The sequence below is a fragment of the Emiliania huxleyi genome (genome assembly GCF_000372725.1).
Source record: "Emiliania huxleyi CCMP1516 chromosome Unknown EMIHUscaffold_190, whole genome shotgun sequence".
Lineage (NCBI taxonomy): Eukaryota > Haptophyta > Isochrysidales > Noelaerhabdaceae > Emiliania > Emiliania huxleyi.
In genome coordinates this window covers 33,921-49,428 of record NW_005200689.1, presented here as the reverse complement: position 1 = coordinate 49,428, position 15,508 = coordinate 33,921, and the positions used below count along the sequence as shown (strand labels likewise).

At 64.7% G+C, this 15,508-nt stretch overlaps 7 protein-coding genes across 7 annotated transcripts; 4 read left to right on the top strand and 3 right to left on the bottom strand.

Annotated features, from left to right (window-relative positions):
- Nucleotides 1-593: 593 nt before the first annotated feature.
- EMIHUDRAFT_442601 (hypothetical protein) lies at nucleotides 594-1,264 on the top strand. Its single transcript, XM_005782278.1, has one exon. It carries the CDS (start codon nucleotides 634-636, stop codon nucleotides 934-936), a length of 303 nt encoding a protein of 100 aa, XP_005782335.1. The 5' UTR covers nucleotides 594-633; the 3' UTR covers nucleotides 937-1,264.
- A 3,430-nt stretch (nucleotides 1,265-4,694) lies between these two features.
- On the top strand, nucleotides 4,695-6,106 carry EMIHUDRAFT_365588 (nucleoside diphosphate kinase). The gene is made up of 2 exons (XM_005782277.1): nucleotides 4,695-5,027; nucleotides 5,879-6,106. Exons 1-2 carry the CDS (start codon nucleotides 4,700-4,702, stop codon nucleotides 5,977-5,979), a joined length of 429 nt encoding a protein of 142 aa, XP_005782334.1. The 5' UTR covers nucleotides 4,695-4,699; the 3' UTR covers nucleotides 5,980-6,106.
- Nucleotides 6,107-6,542: 436 nt separating this feature from the next.
- On the bottom strand, nucleotides 6,543-7,716 carry EMIHUDRAFT_233271 (hypothetical protein; the record flags this gene model as incomplete). The annotated part of the gene is made up of 3 exons (XM_005782276.1): nucleotides 6,543-6,611; nucleotides 6,806-7,131; nucleotides 7,611-7,716. 3 exons carry the CDS (start codon nucleotides 7,714-7,716, stop codon nucleotides 6,543-6,545), a joined length of 501 nt encoding a protein of 166 aa, XP_005782333.1.
- A 492-nt stretch (nucleotides 7,717-8,208) lies between these two features.
- On the bottom strand, nucleotides 8,209-8,786 carry EMIHUDRAFT_233270 (hypothetical protein; the record flags this gene model as incomplete). Its single annotated transcript, XM_005782275.1, has 2 exons — nucleotides 8,209-8,289; nucleotides 8,448-8,786. The coding sequence occupies 2 exons, from the start codon at nucleotides 8,784-8,786 to the stop codon at nucleotides 8,209-8,211; spliced, it is 420 nt and encodes a 139-aa protein (XP_005782332.1).
- A 1,340-nt stretch (nucleotides 8,787-10,126) lies between these two features.
- Nucleotides 10,127-11,623, top strand: EMIHUDRAFT_468448 (hypothetical protein). The gene is made up of 5 exons (XM_005782274.1): nucleotides 10,127-10,294; nucleotides 10,368-10,580; nucleotides 10,653-10,733; nucleotides 10,914-10,941; nucleotides 11,119-11,623. The coding sequence occupies exons 1-5, from the start codon at nucleotides 10,154-10,156 to the stop codon at nucleotides 11,298-11,300; spliced, it is 645 nt and encodes a 214-aa protein (XP_005782331.1). The 5' UTR covers nucleotides 10,127-10,153; the 3' UTR covers nucleotides 11,301-11,623.
- A 978-nt stretch (nucleotides 11,624-12,601) lies between these two features.
- EMIHUDRAFT_113463 (hypothetical protein) lies at nucleotides 12,602-14,008 on the bottom strand (the record flags this gene model as incomplete). The annotated part of the gene is made up of 1 exon (XM_005782273.1): nucleotides 12,602-14,008. The coding sequence occupies one exon, from the start codon at nucleotides 14,006-14,008 to the stop codon at nucleotides 12,602-12,604; it is 1,407 nt and encodes a 468-aa protein (XP_005782330.1).
- Nucleotides 14,009-14,901: 893 nt separating this feature from the next.
- Nucleotides 14,902-15,230, top strand: EMIHUDRAFT_47669 (hypothetical protein; the record flags this gene model as incomplete). Its single annotated transcript, XM_005782272.1, is given in 2 exon segments — nucleotides 14,902-15,147; nucleotides 15,159-15,230. Coding segments are annotated over 2 exon segments (318 nt in total), but the record flags the coding sequence as incomplete, so codon positions are not given.
- Nucleotides 15,231-15,508: the final 278 nt, after the last annotated feature.

Genomic DNA, 15,508 nt, shown 5'->3' with positions numbered 1-15,508 from the left:
AAGAAAACAAGTCGCACGCGCTCCAATCAGCAAAATGCGTTCCGGGCATTTGAACGCGACCCTCGAGGGCGAAGACATTGGCTCTATGGCTCAGACTGGACTCCTCTTGGTCCCTTCTCATCTGATGCCCTAGGCCACACCTGGGCCTTACCTGGGGTTCTAGGGGCCGGGCAGGGTTTGCCCCCCGAAAGTGGCCCGGGGAACCTTAACGCGTTCTAAGCATTTTTCATTGGAATCTGAGGAATCTCTCTACTCTCTCCCTCTCCCTCTCCCTCTCTCTCTCTCTCTCTCTCTCTCTCTCTCTCTCTCTCTCTCTCTCTCTCTCTCTCCCTCTCTCTCTCAGTGTGTGTGTGTGTGTGTGTGTGTGTGTGTGTGTGTGTGTGTGTGTGTGTGTGTGTGTGTGTGTGTGTGTGTGTGTGTGTGTGTGTGTGTGTGTGTGTGTGTGTGTGTGTGTGTGTCCACCTGATAAGACGTTTGAGGGGGATCGGGGGCTGTGGATGTAGGCGCTCGCTTTATCACGCTCGGCCAATAAGACGCCTGATAAGACGTTTGAGGGGGATCGGGGGCTGTGGATGTGGGCGCTCGCTTTATCACGCTCGGCCAATAAGACGCCTGGCCACCAACACAGCGTCCATGCTCCTTCGCCTCGTCGCCTCGTCGCCTCCGCATCAGCAGCGGCTCGTTGAGCAGCCACCACTGCCCCCCCCCACCGCTAAGCGGCAGCAGCCGCGGCCGCGGCCGCCGCAGGGGCAGTGGCTGTCGCAATACGCGCAGTCGCAGGAACCACCAACCAACCCGGCGGCCGAGTCGGCCCTCGTCGAGATGGGGTTTGCGCTCGCTGACGCGAGCGAGGCGCTCTACCGCTCGGGGAACGACATTGCTGCCGCGGCGGCACTGCTGGCCGACCGCGCTGCCACGACACACAGTCGTTTCTAGTAGCAGCGGGGTGCGCCCGATAGCGCCCTGGACCCACTGCCGCTCGGCTTCGCCCTCGTCCGGCGCACTGCCCTCTCCCTCTAGCGCCCCCTCCCCTCCTCCTCACTCTGTCTAGTAGAGCTCCGAGTGTTCAGTACGAAGGCCCTTGTGCCCAGTGTCTACCGTTATAGAGTCCTACATGACGCGCGATGCAGGATGCTGCGGCAACCGAAATGCACGCATGGGCATGCTGTCGAGTGTCGTGTGCGACGATGATCGATGTATCTTGTATCAGCTCCGTAATTGGTAGTTAATGTGACCTCCTAATAAAAATGCCTACGCGCACGACACTTACACACTCGAACCAGTCAGTGGTGGTGGGGGTGGGTGGTGCAGCTGCAGGGGGCAAGGGGGGGTGTGGGGTTGAGCTTGAGGCTCAGTTGCTCAGATACGCGTCATGCACGACCCATGGGCATGCGAGCCGGGAGGGGGAGGAGGAGGAGAGAGAAACTCCGCACCGCCTCCGTCACACACAAACGCGCATGCCCGCGCCGCTGACAGGGGTCGCGAAGCGTGTCGCCGAGCAGCGGCGGCCGGCGCCATCGGCAGCGGCGGCAGCGGCGGCATGTACGCGGCGCGCTGCGTCTCAGCTCATCGATCGTGCGCCCGCTCTCCAACGTCGCCGAGATCCCTGCCTCGCCTGCCAGGAGCGGCGTCGAGCTCCTCGCTGGGCAGGTGCGCGGGTAGAGCTCTCCACCATTCTCTGCCGCGATGCATCCCGGCTGCTGCGAGCACGGCGCCGCCCGGTGCGCGCGACATGACCCCTGCCGTTCCCGCGCACGCAGGTCACCGAGGAAGGAGGTGGACAAAAGCAAGACATATGAGCGCGCGCCCGCCGCCGCCATGCAGCCCTGCCCCTTCCCGCCGTCGATTTCGTCGCCGTCCGTGCGCGCGCCGCCGTAGGTTCACTCCGCCGCCGCCGTCGCCCCCACTTCCGCCGCCCCCGTTTTGCGCCTCGCCGCCGCCGCCGTTCTCCTTTTTCCCGCCGCCCGCGCTTCCCTCAGTCGCGCGCGCGTGCGGCTCGCCTGCGTCGCCGCCGCCCCCCCTCTCGCCGCCGCTCCCCTCACAGCCTCGTACAAGGGTGCCGCCGTCGGCGCCACAGCCGTCGTTGGTTCGCTCAAACGGTGACTCTACCCCATCCCCCTCTGTACTCCCCCACCTTCTTCAGAACCAAATCCTCACCCCCCCCCCCCACTGCTCCCCGAATCAGGTGCCATCGCCACGTTTCCGTCGGATGAATTATGTGGAATCGTACCCCTCGGTGGTTTCCAAACCTGTTCAAAAATGGACGCTTACAGAAATCGGCAAAAATTCAACCGTCACAACAACATCATTGCGAGAGACGAGGAGTGACTCTTGCTCAAAGTGCACAAAGGGTGGCGCGATTTCGGTTGAAATTCGCGTCACCACTCGCCGCCTCTCGCCGCCGATCGATGACGGAGAGGAAGACCGAACTTCGCCCCAACTGCGAAACGATTGCGATTGGCGTTGGCCTGAAGGACTTAACCCGTTGCTGAATCTCGATGCACACCTTTCGCTGCGAAATTGGGAGCTCAAACCAGGTCATGTCGCCCCATTGCGGCTTGTCGGAACACACCTTTCAGTGCGGCATTGGGCGCTGGAAGGAAATCAAGTTCAGCTGATTTCAAACGCTACCCGATACTACTACTCAGCTTCGTCTTGGGCTAGCCATAGATACCTGCTTCTTGATGAGCGCACGGAGTACTTTGAGTGGCTCTGCACCGTTCGATCACGATGCTTCGGATTGCCACCGGGCTTGGTCTCCCTCGGCGGCAACTCTGCATTTCTCAGCGGCTACGAAGCGTAGAGCCGACCGGGAGGAAGCCGGGGAAGACGACTCCGAGGAGGACGAAACACCAGTGGAATCCCGCCGTCAGCTGTAATTGGGGACAAGGCTGACGTCGGGCAGCGGCAGATCATCACAGAATGGAAGGGCCGGAACTTGTCCCTCGAGAAACAAAGGTTCAACAAGACGGTGCAGCACTACCGTGGGCGTGTGGAGCACCGAGCCTGTCAAGCAAAACAGGCCGTGTGGGGTGTGGGTGTCACGAGGACAGACGTCCACGAAGACGGTGGACGGACGCAAACTCCTTATCCGATTCACACTCACGGCTGTCCTACTGGTTATATAGAAAGTCGGCCGTCTGCGAGCCCCCGGCTCGCCGACGGCGAGAGAGATGCCACGAGGGGTCGCGGTGGCGTCCATCGCCAGGCTCCCTAGCTCAACCGACGACCCTTCGGGATCGACGGCCGATCGTCATTCATTGGCCAGGTAGTGGACAACCGTATATGGCTCTGTGCACTACGTGGCGACGCGTGGCTCGTTCACCCTGCTTGCCGCGGTCATGAAGATCGCGGCGCACATGGTTCTGGGCTCCAGGAGCGTATGAAGGGACCTATAGGTATGATGTGTTTGGCCCGTGGCCGGTGTGCCCGCCGCGCATCGCCGCGCCGCCCAGCCGTGCAGCCTAGCCAGCCGGAGGCCGGGGCCGCAAATGTCCCAGCCGCGCCCCCGAGCGAGGCCGAGCGAGGCCGAGCGAGGCCGAGCGAGGCCGAGCGAGGCCGAGCGAGCGGTCCCGAGCGGTCCCGAGCGGTCCCGAGCGGTCCCGAGCGGTCCCGAGCGGTCCCGAGTGGCCCCAGAGCACCCCAGAGCACCCCAGAGCCTACCTGAGAGCCCACAGCCGCTTGGCAGGCACCTGCCCGAGCCTGTTTCTTGTAATGACTAACATCCTGAGAGCGCGCCGCACTTGGAGCACTTGGAGTGCAGTTGGCAGCCTCACATCCAGGGCCGGGGAGCTAAGAAGCGCACCCAGCGGGCCGGATGATCGGGATCGGGTTACGGGCAAGAGAGCCCTAGCCCCGGGGGTGCGCGTTCGCAGGAAAAGGGCCGTAAAGTAAACACGGGTCTCCGAGGGTTAGTTCCGTGTACCGGGTTTCCCCTTAACTGCAGAACGCCCCCTCTACTCGGAGCTAACGGACACACAACACTGTACTCCACGTACGTACACGGATACGCCTCATATGCGCCCGCCCGACTCCGGTCCCAGAGTCCCTTCCTTCGCCTGTCGGGGCGAGCCCTCGGCTCGTCCCGGCCCCTTGCTCGCCTTCCGGGCGTTACCAGACTGCCTCCGCAGTCGTTTCTGATGCCTCTTCTTCGGCTGTGGCCTCGACTCCGCTTCGCCGGCTGGTACCGCAGCCTCCGAGAGCGTCGCCGGCCGGGGTCGCCCCGGGCGAGGACGGTGGCATTAAGTCACACCCACTTCCACCCCCGGGGGGTCGAGCCCGCTCTCCCTGGTCGGCGAGTCGTGCCCGCACCCGCGGCCTCTCTATTGTCCTCGGCTCGCCCCCCCCCTCCGCCGGCTCCTCCTCAGGCTCGGGGAGGCGCGGCCCTCCCTGTCGGAGATCACGGTGACCCAGGCCCCATTTTTTCATTTTTGCGTAGCCCACACCACGTGACGTTGTCACATCACGATGCCCAGCAACGATGGCAAGATGGAGGTCCGCCGCCGCCATCCCGCCGCGCCCGCCTCGTACAGCGCCACCATCAGCCCTACCAGTCCCGTCGCCACCGCCCAGCCTGATCACGCCACCCGGAGATATCCACTCATCGCCATCGCGAAGACGTTGATGACAGCCCGGGCCTGCCACGCCTCTGCTCCCGCCCCTCACATTCACCGCCCGCGTCCGGCAGCGCACCTACATCATGATCAAGCCCGACGGCGTGCAGCGCGGGCTGATCGGCGACATCCTCAAGCGCTTCGAGCAGAAGGGCTTCCAGCTGCTCGCGGCGAAGCTGATGACGCCCTCGCGCGAGCACATGGAGAAGCACTACGCCGACCTTGCCGGCAAGGGCTTCTTCAAGGGCATGATCGACTACATGATGACCGGCCCTGTCTTCTGCATGGTGTGGGCGGGAGATGGCGCTGTCGTCACCGGCCGCAAGATGCTCGGCGCGACCAAGCCCTCCGAGAGCGAGCCCGGCACCATCCGCGGCGACTTTTGCATCCAGATCGGCAGGAACATCTGCCACGGTAAACCGCCTCAGCCGAGACCTGGCCGAGATCCCGAGATGCCGCCGAGATTTGCCTTGGCGAGGAGAAAGACGTCGCCCAATCCGCTGATTCTGCCGACTGCCGGAGGCCTCGTGCGGAATGCGTTTGATCTTCTTTCGACTGACTCCCGCCCCCTGCGCGCGCGCGCGCCACCCGCCGCTCCCCTTCGCCGCACCGGCAGAGAGAGGAAGCGAGAGCGGGAGGGTGAGACGGCAGAGGACGATCCACAAGGAACGGCCAGCGTAGCTCCCAACAAAGCGCTGACGACCATCCTACAAAGGGCCACCACCCATGGACCGATGCCACGCCCCCCCCCCCCCCCAGCACCCTCCTTGATGCGCCTCTCCCCTCCCCCTTGGGCACGCGGGGATGTGACCAGATGCAGACGCGGGCCCCCAGCCGTCCCGCGCTGACGATCCAACCCATCACCATTTTTCACCTAAGGGTACCCCCCCCCCCCCCTCCTCCTGCGTCCCTACCCCCCCCCACCCTCCTCCTGCGTCCCTACCCCCCCACCCTCCTCCTGCGTCCCTACCCCCCCACCCTCCTCCTGCGTCCCCCCAGCCCCCTCCTCCTGCGTCCCCCCACCCACCCAGCCCCCGCCCCTCCGCCCCCGCCCCTCCGCCCCCGCCCCTCCGCCCCCGCCCCTCCGCCCCCGCCGCTGCCGCGCCCCTGCCCCACCGCGCGTGCGATGAGGTCACCGCATGAAGAGATGTATCCGAGTCAACCCTTGCGGAAAGACGCTGTCAGTATCGCTAACTGAGCACGCCAGCACACCCCCCCCCCCCTCCCCCCTCACCCCCCCGGCCCCGGCCCCGGCCCGCCCGCAGGCTCCGATTCGGTCGAGAACGCCGAGAAGGAGATTGAGCTCTGGTTCCCCGAGGGTGTCTGCTCCTGGACCTCGCACAGCCAGGGCTGGATCTACGAGTAGAGAAGTTGCGGCAGGCATAGAGAACCTCGAGGAGAGGAGAGGAACTGCGAGTAGATCAGATTAGATCGCCGTGCACGTCGGCAGCGAGCCCCTTCACATTGTTCAAAAATAACACTTTTCACTTTTTTGCAAAATGTTTTACCCATCTCACAGTAGATGTGTCCGTTTAATTTATTTATTTGTTCCAAAATGTTCGATACTTTCTGGGGCGGGGGCGCGGGGGCGCTGCCGCTGCGGCCATGTGCACGAAATGCACCAAAGCGCAAAGGCTTAAAAGTTAAGGCGATTTAACACGCCCCACCGGGTCTCAAGGTGTACAGAAGCGGGACACTCAAACACATCAAACGACCGCGATGTACGTGTGCGCTGCGTTTGTGTGGCGTCGAGCACAGAGAGGCGCAAGCGCCGGCTGCGAGCGGGGGCGGTCGCGAAGGGTGGTGACACCGCACAGCGAGAGCGAGCCGCCGCCCGAGAGGGCACCAGCGGGGCGGCCGCCGCTAGGGGGGCGGTGCTGCTCGCGCCGGCGCTGCTGCTGCATCGGGCCCCGGAGCAGGCGACAGCCGCTACTGCGCCGTCGGGTCGAGCTGCTTGCGCATCGCCGCGCACTCGGCCTCCAGGCGGAGGCACTCGGCCTGTTCACAGCTCGAGCGCGTGAAGACGCCTCCCGCCCCTCGGGGGCAAATCTCGCCCACAACCTCGGCCGATCCCCGTCGTGTCTCGGTCGTGTCTCGGCCATCTCTCGTGCAATCTCGGTGCAATCTCGGCTCTCATGCAATCTCGGCGAGTCTGGCGCCTCGATCTGCAGGTTCTTCTTGACGCCCCCCACCCACCCCGCCTCGAGCCGCGCCAGCTTTGGCTGCAGCTCCACCTGCTCCTCCTTGCGGCTGCGGTTGACACCGTCCACTTCTTGCGACAGCCCCGCCGCCTCGGAGGCGAGCCTCGAGCTCGCTCGCTCGAGGTTGGAGAGGTGCGCGAGCCATTGGTTGGCGCCGTGCTGCTGCAGCAGCTCGAGGTTGTCGAGCCGCGTAGCCTGGTGCTCGAGCTGCGCCTGCGCGTTCCCGACGCTCCTCTCCCACGCCATCGGGTCCTGCTGCTTTTGCTTTGGCGGAGGGTCGAGCTGATACCTGCTCACGTCCATGGTCGGCATCGGCTCTTGGGCGTTGACCCGCAGCCACTCGGCCTGGGGGGGGGGCGGCGGCGGCGGGGGGGGGGGGGGGCTCCGGCTTGCCCACATCGGGGGCGGAGGCTGCAGTCTCCCTCCCGGAGCAGAGGGGAGGCGAGGGAGGGAGGGAGGATGGCCGCGGGCGGGCCTGGAGCATCGGGTGGTTGGCAAAGTCTGGCTCGGCGGCGGGGAGGTGGGCGAGGGCGTCCGGCCGCGGCGCGAACGTCTTCAGCTCCTCCGCGATCAGCCTCTCCACCTGACAGGGGAGGAAAGCGATGGCGGCGACAGGCTGCGGCGGTGCGGGTGGCGGCGGTGCGTGTGGGCGGCGAGGTGCTGGGAGTGCCAGCGAGAGAGGCGGCGGCGGACGCGCGGCGGCGGCGGTCGCCAGTGTGAGGGCGGCGACGTTGGCTGGCGGCGGCGCGGTGTGCAGCGGAGGCAAGCGGTGGCGGCGGCGGCGGCGCCTCGGCACGCATCGCGGGTTCGTTGTACTGCCCGTCGATGTAGGGCAGCGCGTCGATCTCGACGCGCGGTGCGCGGAGCATGGGCGGAGGATCGTCGGAGGCGCCAGCTTCCATTGCAACGCAGCGGGCGAGTAGAGGCAGCACACGCACGCTCTCTCAACCAGGCGTGCGACGGGGAGAATTTACTGCGCGTCGAAGGCGATGAAGCCCTCTCTGACTGGGGCCCGCCCTCCACAGCCGCGGCAGCGACAGCCGCATCCGCCGGAGCCATTATCAGTCCAGTTCGCGGCGAATTATCGTACAATGGAAGAAACTTGTTTCTGTTAAGGTACCCACTTACGTTTTAGCAGGGGGGCCAAGAACCCAGAACAAACATCCGGGCAACTCAGAATCAAAGTCGGGCGTCCGTCCTCAATGCGGCTCGCGCCTCTCGGCAAGCTCGACTGCGGCTGCGACGCTGGGTACTGCCCACAGATTACGTGCCGATTGCTGCAGGACAACGACGAGGAGTCAAAGCCTGGAGCCGTGAGGGAGGGGTGTAGAGGATGTAGAGTGTAGAGCGCTGTAGAGCTGTAGAGCTGTAGAGCGCTGTAGAGCTGTAGAGCTCTACATCCGCCGCGGGACGAAGCGCCTGCATTGTAGAGCGATGTAGAGCGCGATTTTGTTGTAGAGTTTGTTGTAGAGGCTCTACAGCAAAACCGCGGGAAGGCAGTGACTCAAAGAGGTCGAGCCGCGCTAATGGGGTGTCTCCGAGCTTACTGGAGCTCTGATGGACGGCCCTGACTATCCCTGACACACAGAGAGTCACTCTGACGGCACACAACACCCTATAACTGCGTCATGACCAGCATGCCATGCGTCGCCGGTGCCGCATTCGTCGCAGTGCTTCTGTAGCAGGCGGTGGACTGTCGGCTGCGAGGACGGTCGCATTTGCGCGAGGCGAGGCGAGCATTGCTGCGCGTTGCATGCGCCATGACTCGCGCCAGCGCTTGCGGGAGCTCCTGGCTGAGCGTTGAGTCCAGGCGAGTTGCGCTGGCCACGATCGCTACGCCGAGCCGAGCTGACGCGCCGAGGCGCCGGCCAGTCGCAGCCGTGAGGCATGCCACAGCAGCAGAGGCACCTGCCACCCATTGGGCGGGCAGACAGAAGGCCAGGGCAGCACTGGCAAGTGCAACGCGCCTCATGTCGGAGAGCGACCGTGCCTCGTTCGCCGCTTTTGATGTAGAGTTTGTTGTAGAGATTTCACGTTGTAGAGCGCCTCTAAATCGCTCTACAACGCAGGCGCTTCGTCCCGCGGCGGATGTAGAGCTCTACAGCTCTACAGCGCTCTACAGCGCTCTACAGCTCTACAGCTCTACAGCGCTCTACACTCTACATCCTCTACACCCTCCCTCAGGCCTGGAGCAGATGACGCAGGCTCCCGGGAGTCGACCAGCGCGGCGGAGGATGCAGTGCTGCCAGATGACGATCCCCCCTCGGAGGGCCGGACTGAGGCGTCGAGGGCCCCGCTCTTTCCTTCGCATAGCGGCCACTCTTCGGATCGCTGGTCGAGCGACCCGGGGGATGCGCCCGCGCGCCTGACCCAGGCGCGAGAAACGAATCTGCGAGGCGCGGCCGCTTATGCGGCCCGATGGGGAGGAGTGGGGCGGACTACGGGGATCGGCTACTTACACCGCCCTTCCCTGCAGCGAGCCCCCTCCAACCCACCCGCGCTAGGTCTCGGGTTTGACGCATGGGGTCACTCCCGCGAAACTCGTGTGTTTTGCGCACATCCCTTCCGCTGCCGCCGCAACAAAGGATATCCCCTCGAGAAAAAGGGTTTAAAGAAACAAAATAAAAGTTTTCAAAAGGGGCGCAAGTTACGCGGCGAGGGAAAAGGGAGCAAAGGGAGAACCTCACCCCCTAAACAAGACAAGGTACCGCCTCGAGCCGCTCGAGGTACCGCAGTTAGTACCGCCCCAAAACAGTGCTGCTTTTCGGCCGAAATGGCCTCTTGACGTCCCGCTCCTCCGGGCTTTCCAGGATGACAGAATTGGCCTTCGCCAGACTGGGGACTATTGTGCGCCTCGGCGAGGCGGTTCCGAACATCCCGGTCGACAGCTGCCGCCCCGCCTGCGGCGTGCCGCCCCGCATGCTGCGGCTCAGCTTCAGGTGAGTTCATCTTGCCGGCGGTACCCGACGCTGCTCGAACGGCAGTTGTCGACCGCCGGCAGTTGACCGGCAAGATGAAGTCCACCACGCTCGCAATCGGGATGTCCGGAACCGCCTTGCCGAGGCGCACAAACAATAGTCCTCAGTCTGGCGAAGGCCAATTCTGTCATTCATTCATCCTGGGCCGCCGCTTACATCTCTCTCTCGACCGGTACCTCGCTTGGGCGGTACCGGGCAAATGCCGGTACCGCGCTCAAAAACCTGCGGTACCCGAGAGTGGTACCTTGTCTTGTTTAGGGGGTCACCCTAAAAACGCGAAAAACAAAAGAAAAACAGAAACAGGGAAGAAGACCTCGTGAGCATCCTACCGGCTAGCACACAATCTACATAGATTGCCGACATGAGCGAGCCAACCGATGGAGAGGCGCTGGAGTGGAACTCACTACGAGACAGCCTGAGCCGCATCCAAGAGGCGACCACCAACCTCGTCGCCGTGTACTCTTCGGCGCCGAGCGAGGAGGCGTGCTGGGCTGGCAAGCAGGCGCCTGCGTGCGATCCGCATGGCCCGGCCACCGCCCCCTGCAGCCGTACCGCCCCATCGCCGCTTGCTGCAGGCGCAATCGGCCTCCAAGTACGCCGCGACGGGATCGGCGCTCAACCTCGTCCTCGCCCTGCTGCTGCTGACGCAGATCGCTTGGCCGCTTGTGCGGGCCAAGACAAACGACGAGGTGGTGCCCGGCGGCGGCGGCGGCGGAGGAGGAGGAGGAGGCGGCGGCGGCGGCGGCGGCGGCGGCGGCGGCTTGCTGCGCCGGCTTCCAAGCCTGATGGCGACCGAGTCCGCTCACGCGCAGCCCTGCATGCACTGCCCGCCATTTTTCACCCGCGTCGTTGGTGCCAAGGCGGGCTTCGTCGCCGGCCTGCTCGCGGCTGGCAAGTCTCCCTCCTCCCTCCTCGCCACGAGCCTGCCTCTGACGCGCCAGGTTAGCTCTTGCGCCGCCCTCTCCGCCCACTCTTGCTTTGAAGAGACTACTTGCTTGGAAGAGACGCCGAGACTCTACGGGTGCTGCCGCGCAGCCAAAAGGCCGGACGACCGACGCCCCAGCCCCTGACTGCCCTGCGATCGCCGCATTAACACCCAGTATTACTTGCCATCGCCGCAGACGGCCTTCGCTTCGACCCACCGCGGAGGTGAGATGACCCGAGATTGCCCGAGATGACCCGAGATTGACCCACCGCGGAGCTCGCGAGAGAGAGAGAGCGCGAGAGAGAGAGGCCGCGCCCGGGGAGGGACACGTCCACGACACGTCCACGACACGTCCACGACACGTCCACGACACGTCCACGCCCGCCCCCCTCGCCCTGCAGGCCTCTCGCTGGCGCACGTGGCACCACCTCGCGGCACCGGCGGCGCGGGGGAGGCTCCTTCTGTCACACTCCCTCCGCCGACCTGGTCGCCGCGCGCCTTTGGCCGCTCGCCTCTCCCCCGCGCCGCGCTACTGCCGTCGAAGGCCGGCGGCGGCGCGGCGCGCCGCGCGCTACTGCCGTGATGCAGCCGGCGAGGGCGCGCTTTGGCCTTTGACGCCACGGCGGGAAGAGGTGTCGCGTCTCGCGTCCTGCTGCTGCATGTGCATGTCCATTGCACCTTTTGCTGCTTGCTCTGCGTGTCGTCGTCGGGGCGTGAGAGCGCGGGTTGATGTGCATTGGTGCCCCCCACGTGCATTGCCCGGGGTCGCCTCTCGCGTAGTGCCCCCGATTGTGGCCCCCCGCCGCCGCGGGTCGACGCGGAGATCCGTGGCACTACGTTTTGCTCGCGGGGAAAGTTGTAGAGATTGGCGGCTTCTTTAGTCTATTCTTATTTTCTGGAGTCCTCTGCGCACTAACACTGGACACTCAAACAGTATCTCTCTCTCAGCGGAGGAGAGAGACACAAAAAACTGGTCGCGGCCCCGAGAGAGGAGATATACGCTCTATATATGCAGATGGATGATGGTTGCGTTGCGCGATGGCACAGAGGCACACGCATCGCGAACGCGATAACACACTCGCGAGACGTGGGTGGGCGACGCTGCACTTCGATGCACTACTACGGTTATTTTCGTTGTCTCGCCCACCCATGTGCGTTGTTATCTAGTCAGTGGGGCCTGTGCCCCCCCCGCCCCACCCGCCGCGGGCCCGCCGCGCCGCCGCCGCGCCGCCGCACGCCGCCGCCCTGAGACCACTCCCTTGTTTTCTGTCATTTAAATCGCCAGCTCGCTCGCGGTCTCCTTGGCACGAGTGCGTGAGAGAGGGGGCGCCCGTCCCCGTGGCCGGTGGCCCATCAAACCGCGGGGTGGGGGGGGGGGGGGTCTGTGTAGGCCGACGATATAAACAATAGAAGGAGGACCGGAGGAATAACTCTGGCCACCACTTGAGACCTCCACTATTCACAACCAGAGCCTCTGGCCAGGCAAAGAAGAGCTAGCTGGGGGTATGAACACAGGGTGTGGTGGGGGTATGAATGCAGGGGGGGGGGGTTGAGGGGAGGCAGGTGCGATAAGTGGAAGAGCACAGGGAGTATGCGGAGAGGCAGCTCCTTCTGGCTGAGGCTGCGTGTAATGAACGTGGGGTGGGGGGGGGGGGGGGGAATTTGCCCCGGGCAACAAAGCGCAGCACCTGCTGGGACGTGCCAGCGCGCGAGGGACGACCGAACATGCAACGCCAACAGTCTCGAGCGCGACAATAGGAATGCCATACACGACCGTGCCGAAGGACACGTGCTTTATGGTGCGAGAGCGGGCGGAGGCGCCAGAGAGCCGCGCTTGACGACGGTGTTTTCGATCTTGTTCCCAAAGAATGGCGCTTTAGTGAGCTAGTCGCCGATGTAGTGCGCGCCGATGCTCACCGGAACAAAGCCACGCGGGTCGGTGTAGGAGGCCGGGCCATTCGGGGTGGAGAGGTCGATGCTGCCAATCTTGCGGACCGCGTCCTGGAAGGGGGCGCTGTGGATGGCCTCTCGGAGTGAGTTGTCCGGAAGGCCAGCCGGCACGCGGTCGAACTTGCCCAACGCCGAGTCCTCGGAGTCGCCTGTCGAAGTCACGACTGGCGCCTTCCTCGAGGGCTCGAGCGATTCGTGAAGCTTGCGCAACCCCGCCAGAATCGAAGCGAACGGCTTGCCGTTGGTCAGCGCGTGTTGGTAGGTGGGTAGCCGCGCGTGAAGCTGAGCATCCAGATCAGTCAGGAGTAGGTCCATAGGGCGCCGGTCCGTCGGAAAGTAGAGCGAGACGAGCTGCCGGTAGGCCTCATAAACGACCGACGGGGGTGTTGGCCGAGGCAGCGCACGGAGCAGGGAGTCTAGCGTCGGCGCCTTGGCTGCAATGGCGCGCGAGCATCGCTGCTCGGCTACTCGGTCGCGCGCCACGGTGGTCCCGCCCACATACTCGGCGCGAGTCTCAACCTCCGCAGAGTAGTTCTGAAAAGAGTTGGTCCTCAGGCAGGCCGGGAAACTCGAGCGGGTAGTCTTCAGCATGCTGAGCACATGCCGAGCGAGCAGGGCGGGATGCCCATCGCTCGCTCGCGGAGTGATGTGACCAGCGGCGGCGGCGAGCGATGCAGCCCCCACGACGGTGCTCCCCATGGGATCGACGCGCGCTGCCGCCGTGAAGACGGGCCCCAAGCAGCGGGTCATGTCAGACAGGGCTGCGAATGGGACGTCGGCCGCAGGGTCGCAGAGAGCCCCGACTGTCGCGTACTGCAAGAAGTCGACGGCCTTTGCTTCTGCAGATGGCACTGGTCCCAAGGGCACGATCGCCTCAGAGTACCCCAAATCGCCCCACTGCAGATAGAGCTCGGGCACCGGGATTTGGCGGGAGTGCAGAGCCTGGACGCACACCGTACGGAACGTATCCTCATCCACGTGCACCGTGCCGAACACGCCGAGGTCGGACAAGGCACCGAGGATGCGGCGCCAAGCCGCGGCCAATACGGCCAGCCGCAAGACGCTGAGCCTGTCAAAGTAGGTGGCCACAGCGGGCTCGGGCTCACTGAACGGGAGAAGCGCACTGATGGCGACCCACTGCGGAATCTGGACCCACGACGGTTGCATCCCTGGAGGAGGAGGGGGCAGATTGAGGAAGGCCGGATTGCCCACCACAGACCACGGAATGAAGCGCAGGGTAGAGCCTACCACTGTTGAGTCGACGGGTATCACCAGTGGCTTTGCGGGATCGGGGTGCTGCTCGGCCGGAATGCTGAGCTCGGCGGCAGTGAGGTCTGGCATCGCAGCGCCGGTCGTCTCGTCGAGGGCTACCTCTCGACTCTACTCCCGTGTCACAACGAAGCACGAGAGCGTGCACGACAGAGCGACGGCGCAGCGTACTGCCGTCCAGCTAAAAAGCGGCGGCCGACGGTTGCTGCGCAAAGTGATCAGTTCTAATGAATGTACCGGGGCCCTATGGATAGATGAATCCGGGGCACCCTCCGCTCGAATCCCTGGCCAGGGGTTCGAGGCGGCCCCCACCCTGGGGCCTCCCATCAAAGGGACTGCTGCAGAAGACGCCCAATCTTGCACACGTGCAAGAACCATACTAGGCTGCGAGCACTTGGAACAAATTAAATTCTTTTCTCTGCACCTCAAATTCTTCTCTCGCTGTGCCTTTTGTGGTGCTAGTTCGTGCCAGTCTGCTGTGAGAGGGGCTTCCGCGGTAGAATTCTTCTCTCCCCTGCCTCGCGCTTGGCTAAACGCCGCCGCCGCCGCCACTCCGAACGCGCAGCCTGCCAGCGATGGCGGACGAGGACGGCGGTGATGGTGGCGCCTTCGACGACGGCGACGACAACGCGTGCGCTTTACTCGCCTCGCGCACGCGCTCCTGCCTCCTCCTTCGCCGCAGCTCCGCCCGCTCCGCCACCGCACTCTGCGCGGCGCTCTCTCACCGCGTTCTCGCCGCCCCGCCGGCAGCGATTTTGAGGGAGATGACGAGATCATGGAGGAGGAGGACATGGAGGGCGAGGGCGAGGAGGAGGACGGTGACGGACTCGTCAACGGTGAGAAGGCCCGACGCCCGCGGGTCCTCCGCCGCCGCTCCCCGAAGCGTGCCGGGTTCGTGCGTCGCAGGGGAGGGGCGCGACGACGGGATCGTCGAGATCGACGCGCCCGACGGCGGCGGCAGCGGCGAGGCGGTTCCGCCCGCCGAGCGGATCACGACTCCGTACATGACTCGGTTCGAGAGGGCGAGAGTGCTCGGCACGCGCGCGCTGCAGATCAGCATGAACGCGCCGGTGATGGTGGAGCTGGAGGGGGAGACGGACCCGCTCAAGATCGCGATGAAGGAGCTCAACCAGCGAAAGGCGCCCATCCCCTCCCGCTTCCCCGGCGGGTCGAGGAGCCTTCCAGGAGCCTTCCAGGAGCCGTCTCGGAGGGTTCCTTGTAGGTGCCGATCACTGTCCGCCGCTTCCTGCCCGACGGGTCGCACGAGGACTGGAACGTGGACGAGCTCATCATCCCGGAGGAGGGCTCTAGCCGAGATGTCGCCGAGATTAGCCGAGGCTGTGCTGCACTAGAACGGCGAACTGCACACTCGCGTGCGAGCTGCGCCACTGCCCAGGAAAGACAGCCGAGTCTCCGGCGCTCGGCTGCGCCCCTGTAGTTCGGCCGCACCTCGGCCATACTTCAGCTGCATTTCGGCTGCACTTCGGCCGCACCTCGGCCATACTTCAGCTGCACCTCGGCTGCAGCTCGGCCGCACCTCGGCTGCACCTCGCATGTCCCTCGGCTGCAGGA

Bases quoted from the DNA above. Each gene is read 5' to 3' on its own strand.
- EMIHUDRAFT_442601 (XM_005782278.1), top strand. From the start codon at position 634: ATGCTCCTTCGCCTCGTCGCCTCGTCGCCTCCGCATCAGCAGCGGCTC.
- EMIHUDRAFT_365588 (XM_005782277.1), top strand. From the start codon at position 4,700: ATGATCAAGCCCGACGGCGTGCAGCGCGGGCTGATCGGCGACATCCTC. The intron at 5,028-5,878 runs GTAAACCGCCTC...GCCCGCCCGCAG, and splicing joins CGGCAGGAACATCTGCCACG to GCTCCGATTCGGTCGAGAAC.
- EMIHUDRAFT_468448 (XM_005782274.1), top strand. From the start codon at position 10,154: ATGAGCGAGCCAACCGATGGAGAGGCGCTGGAGTGGAACTCACTACGA. The intron at 10,295-10,367 runs GCGCCTGCGTGC...CGCTTGCTGCAG, and splicing joins CGTGCTGGGCTGGCAAGCAG to GCGCAATCGGCCTCCAAGTA. The intron at 10,581-10,652 runs GCGACCGAGTCC...GTTGGTGCCAAG, and splicing joins GCCGGCTTCCAAGCCTGATG to GCGGGCTTCGTCGCCGGCCT.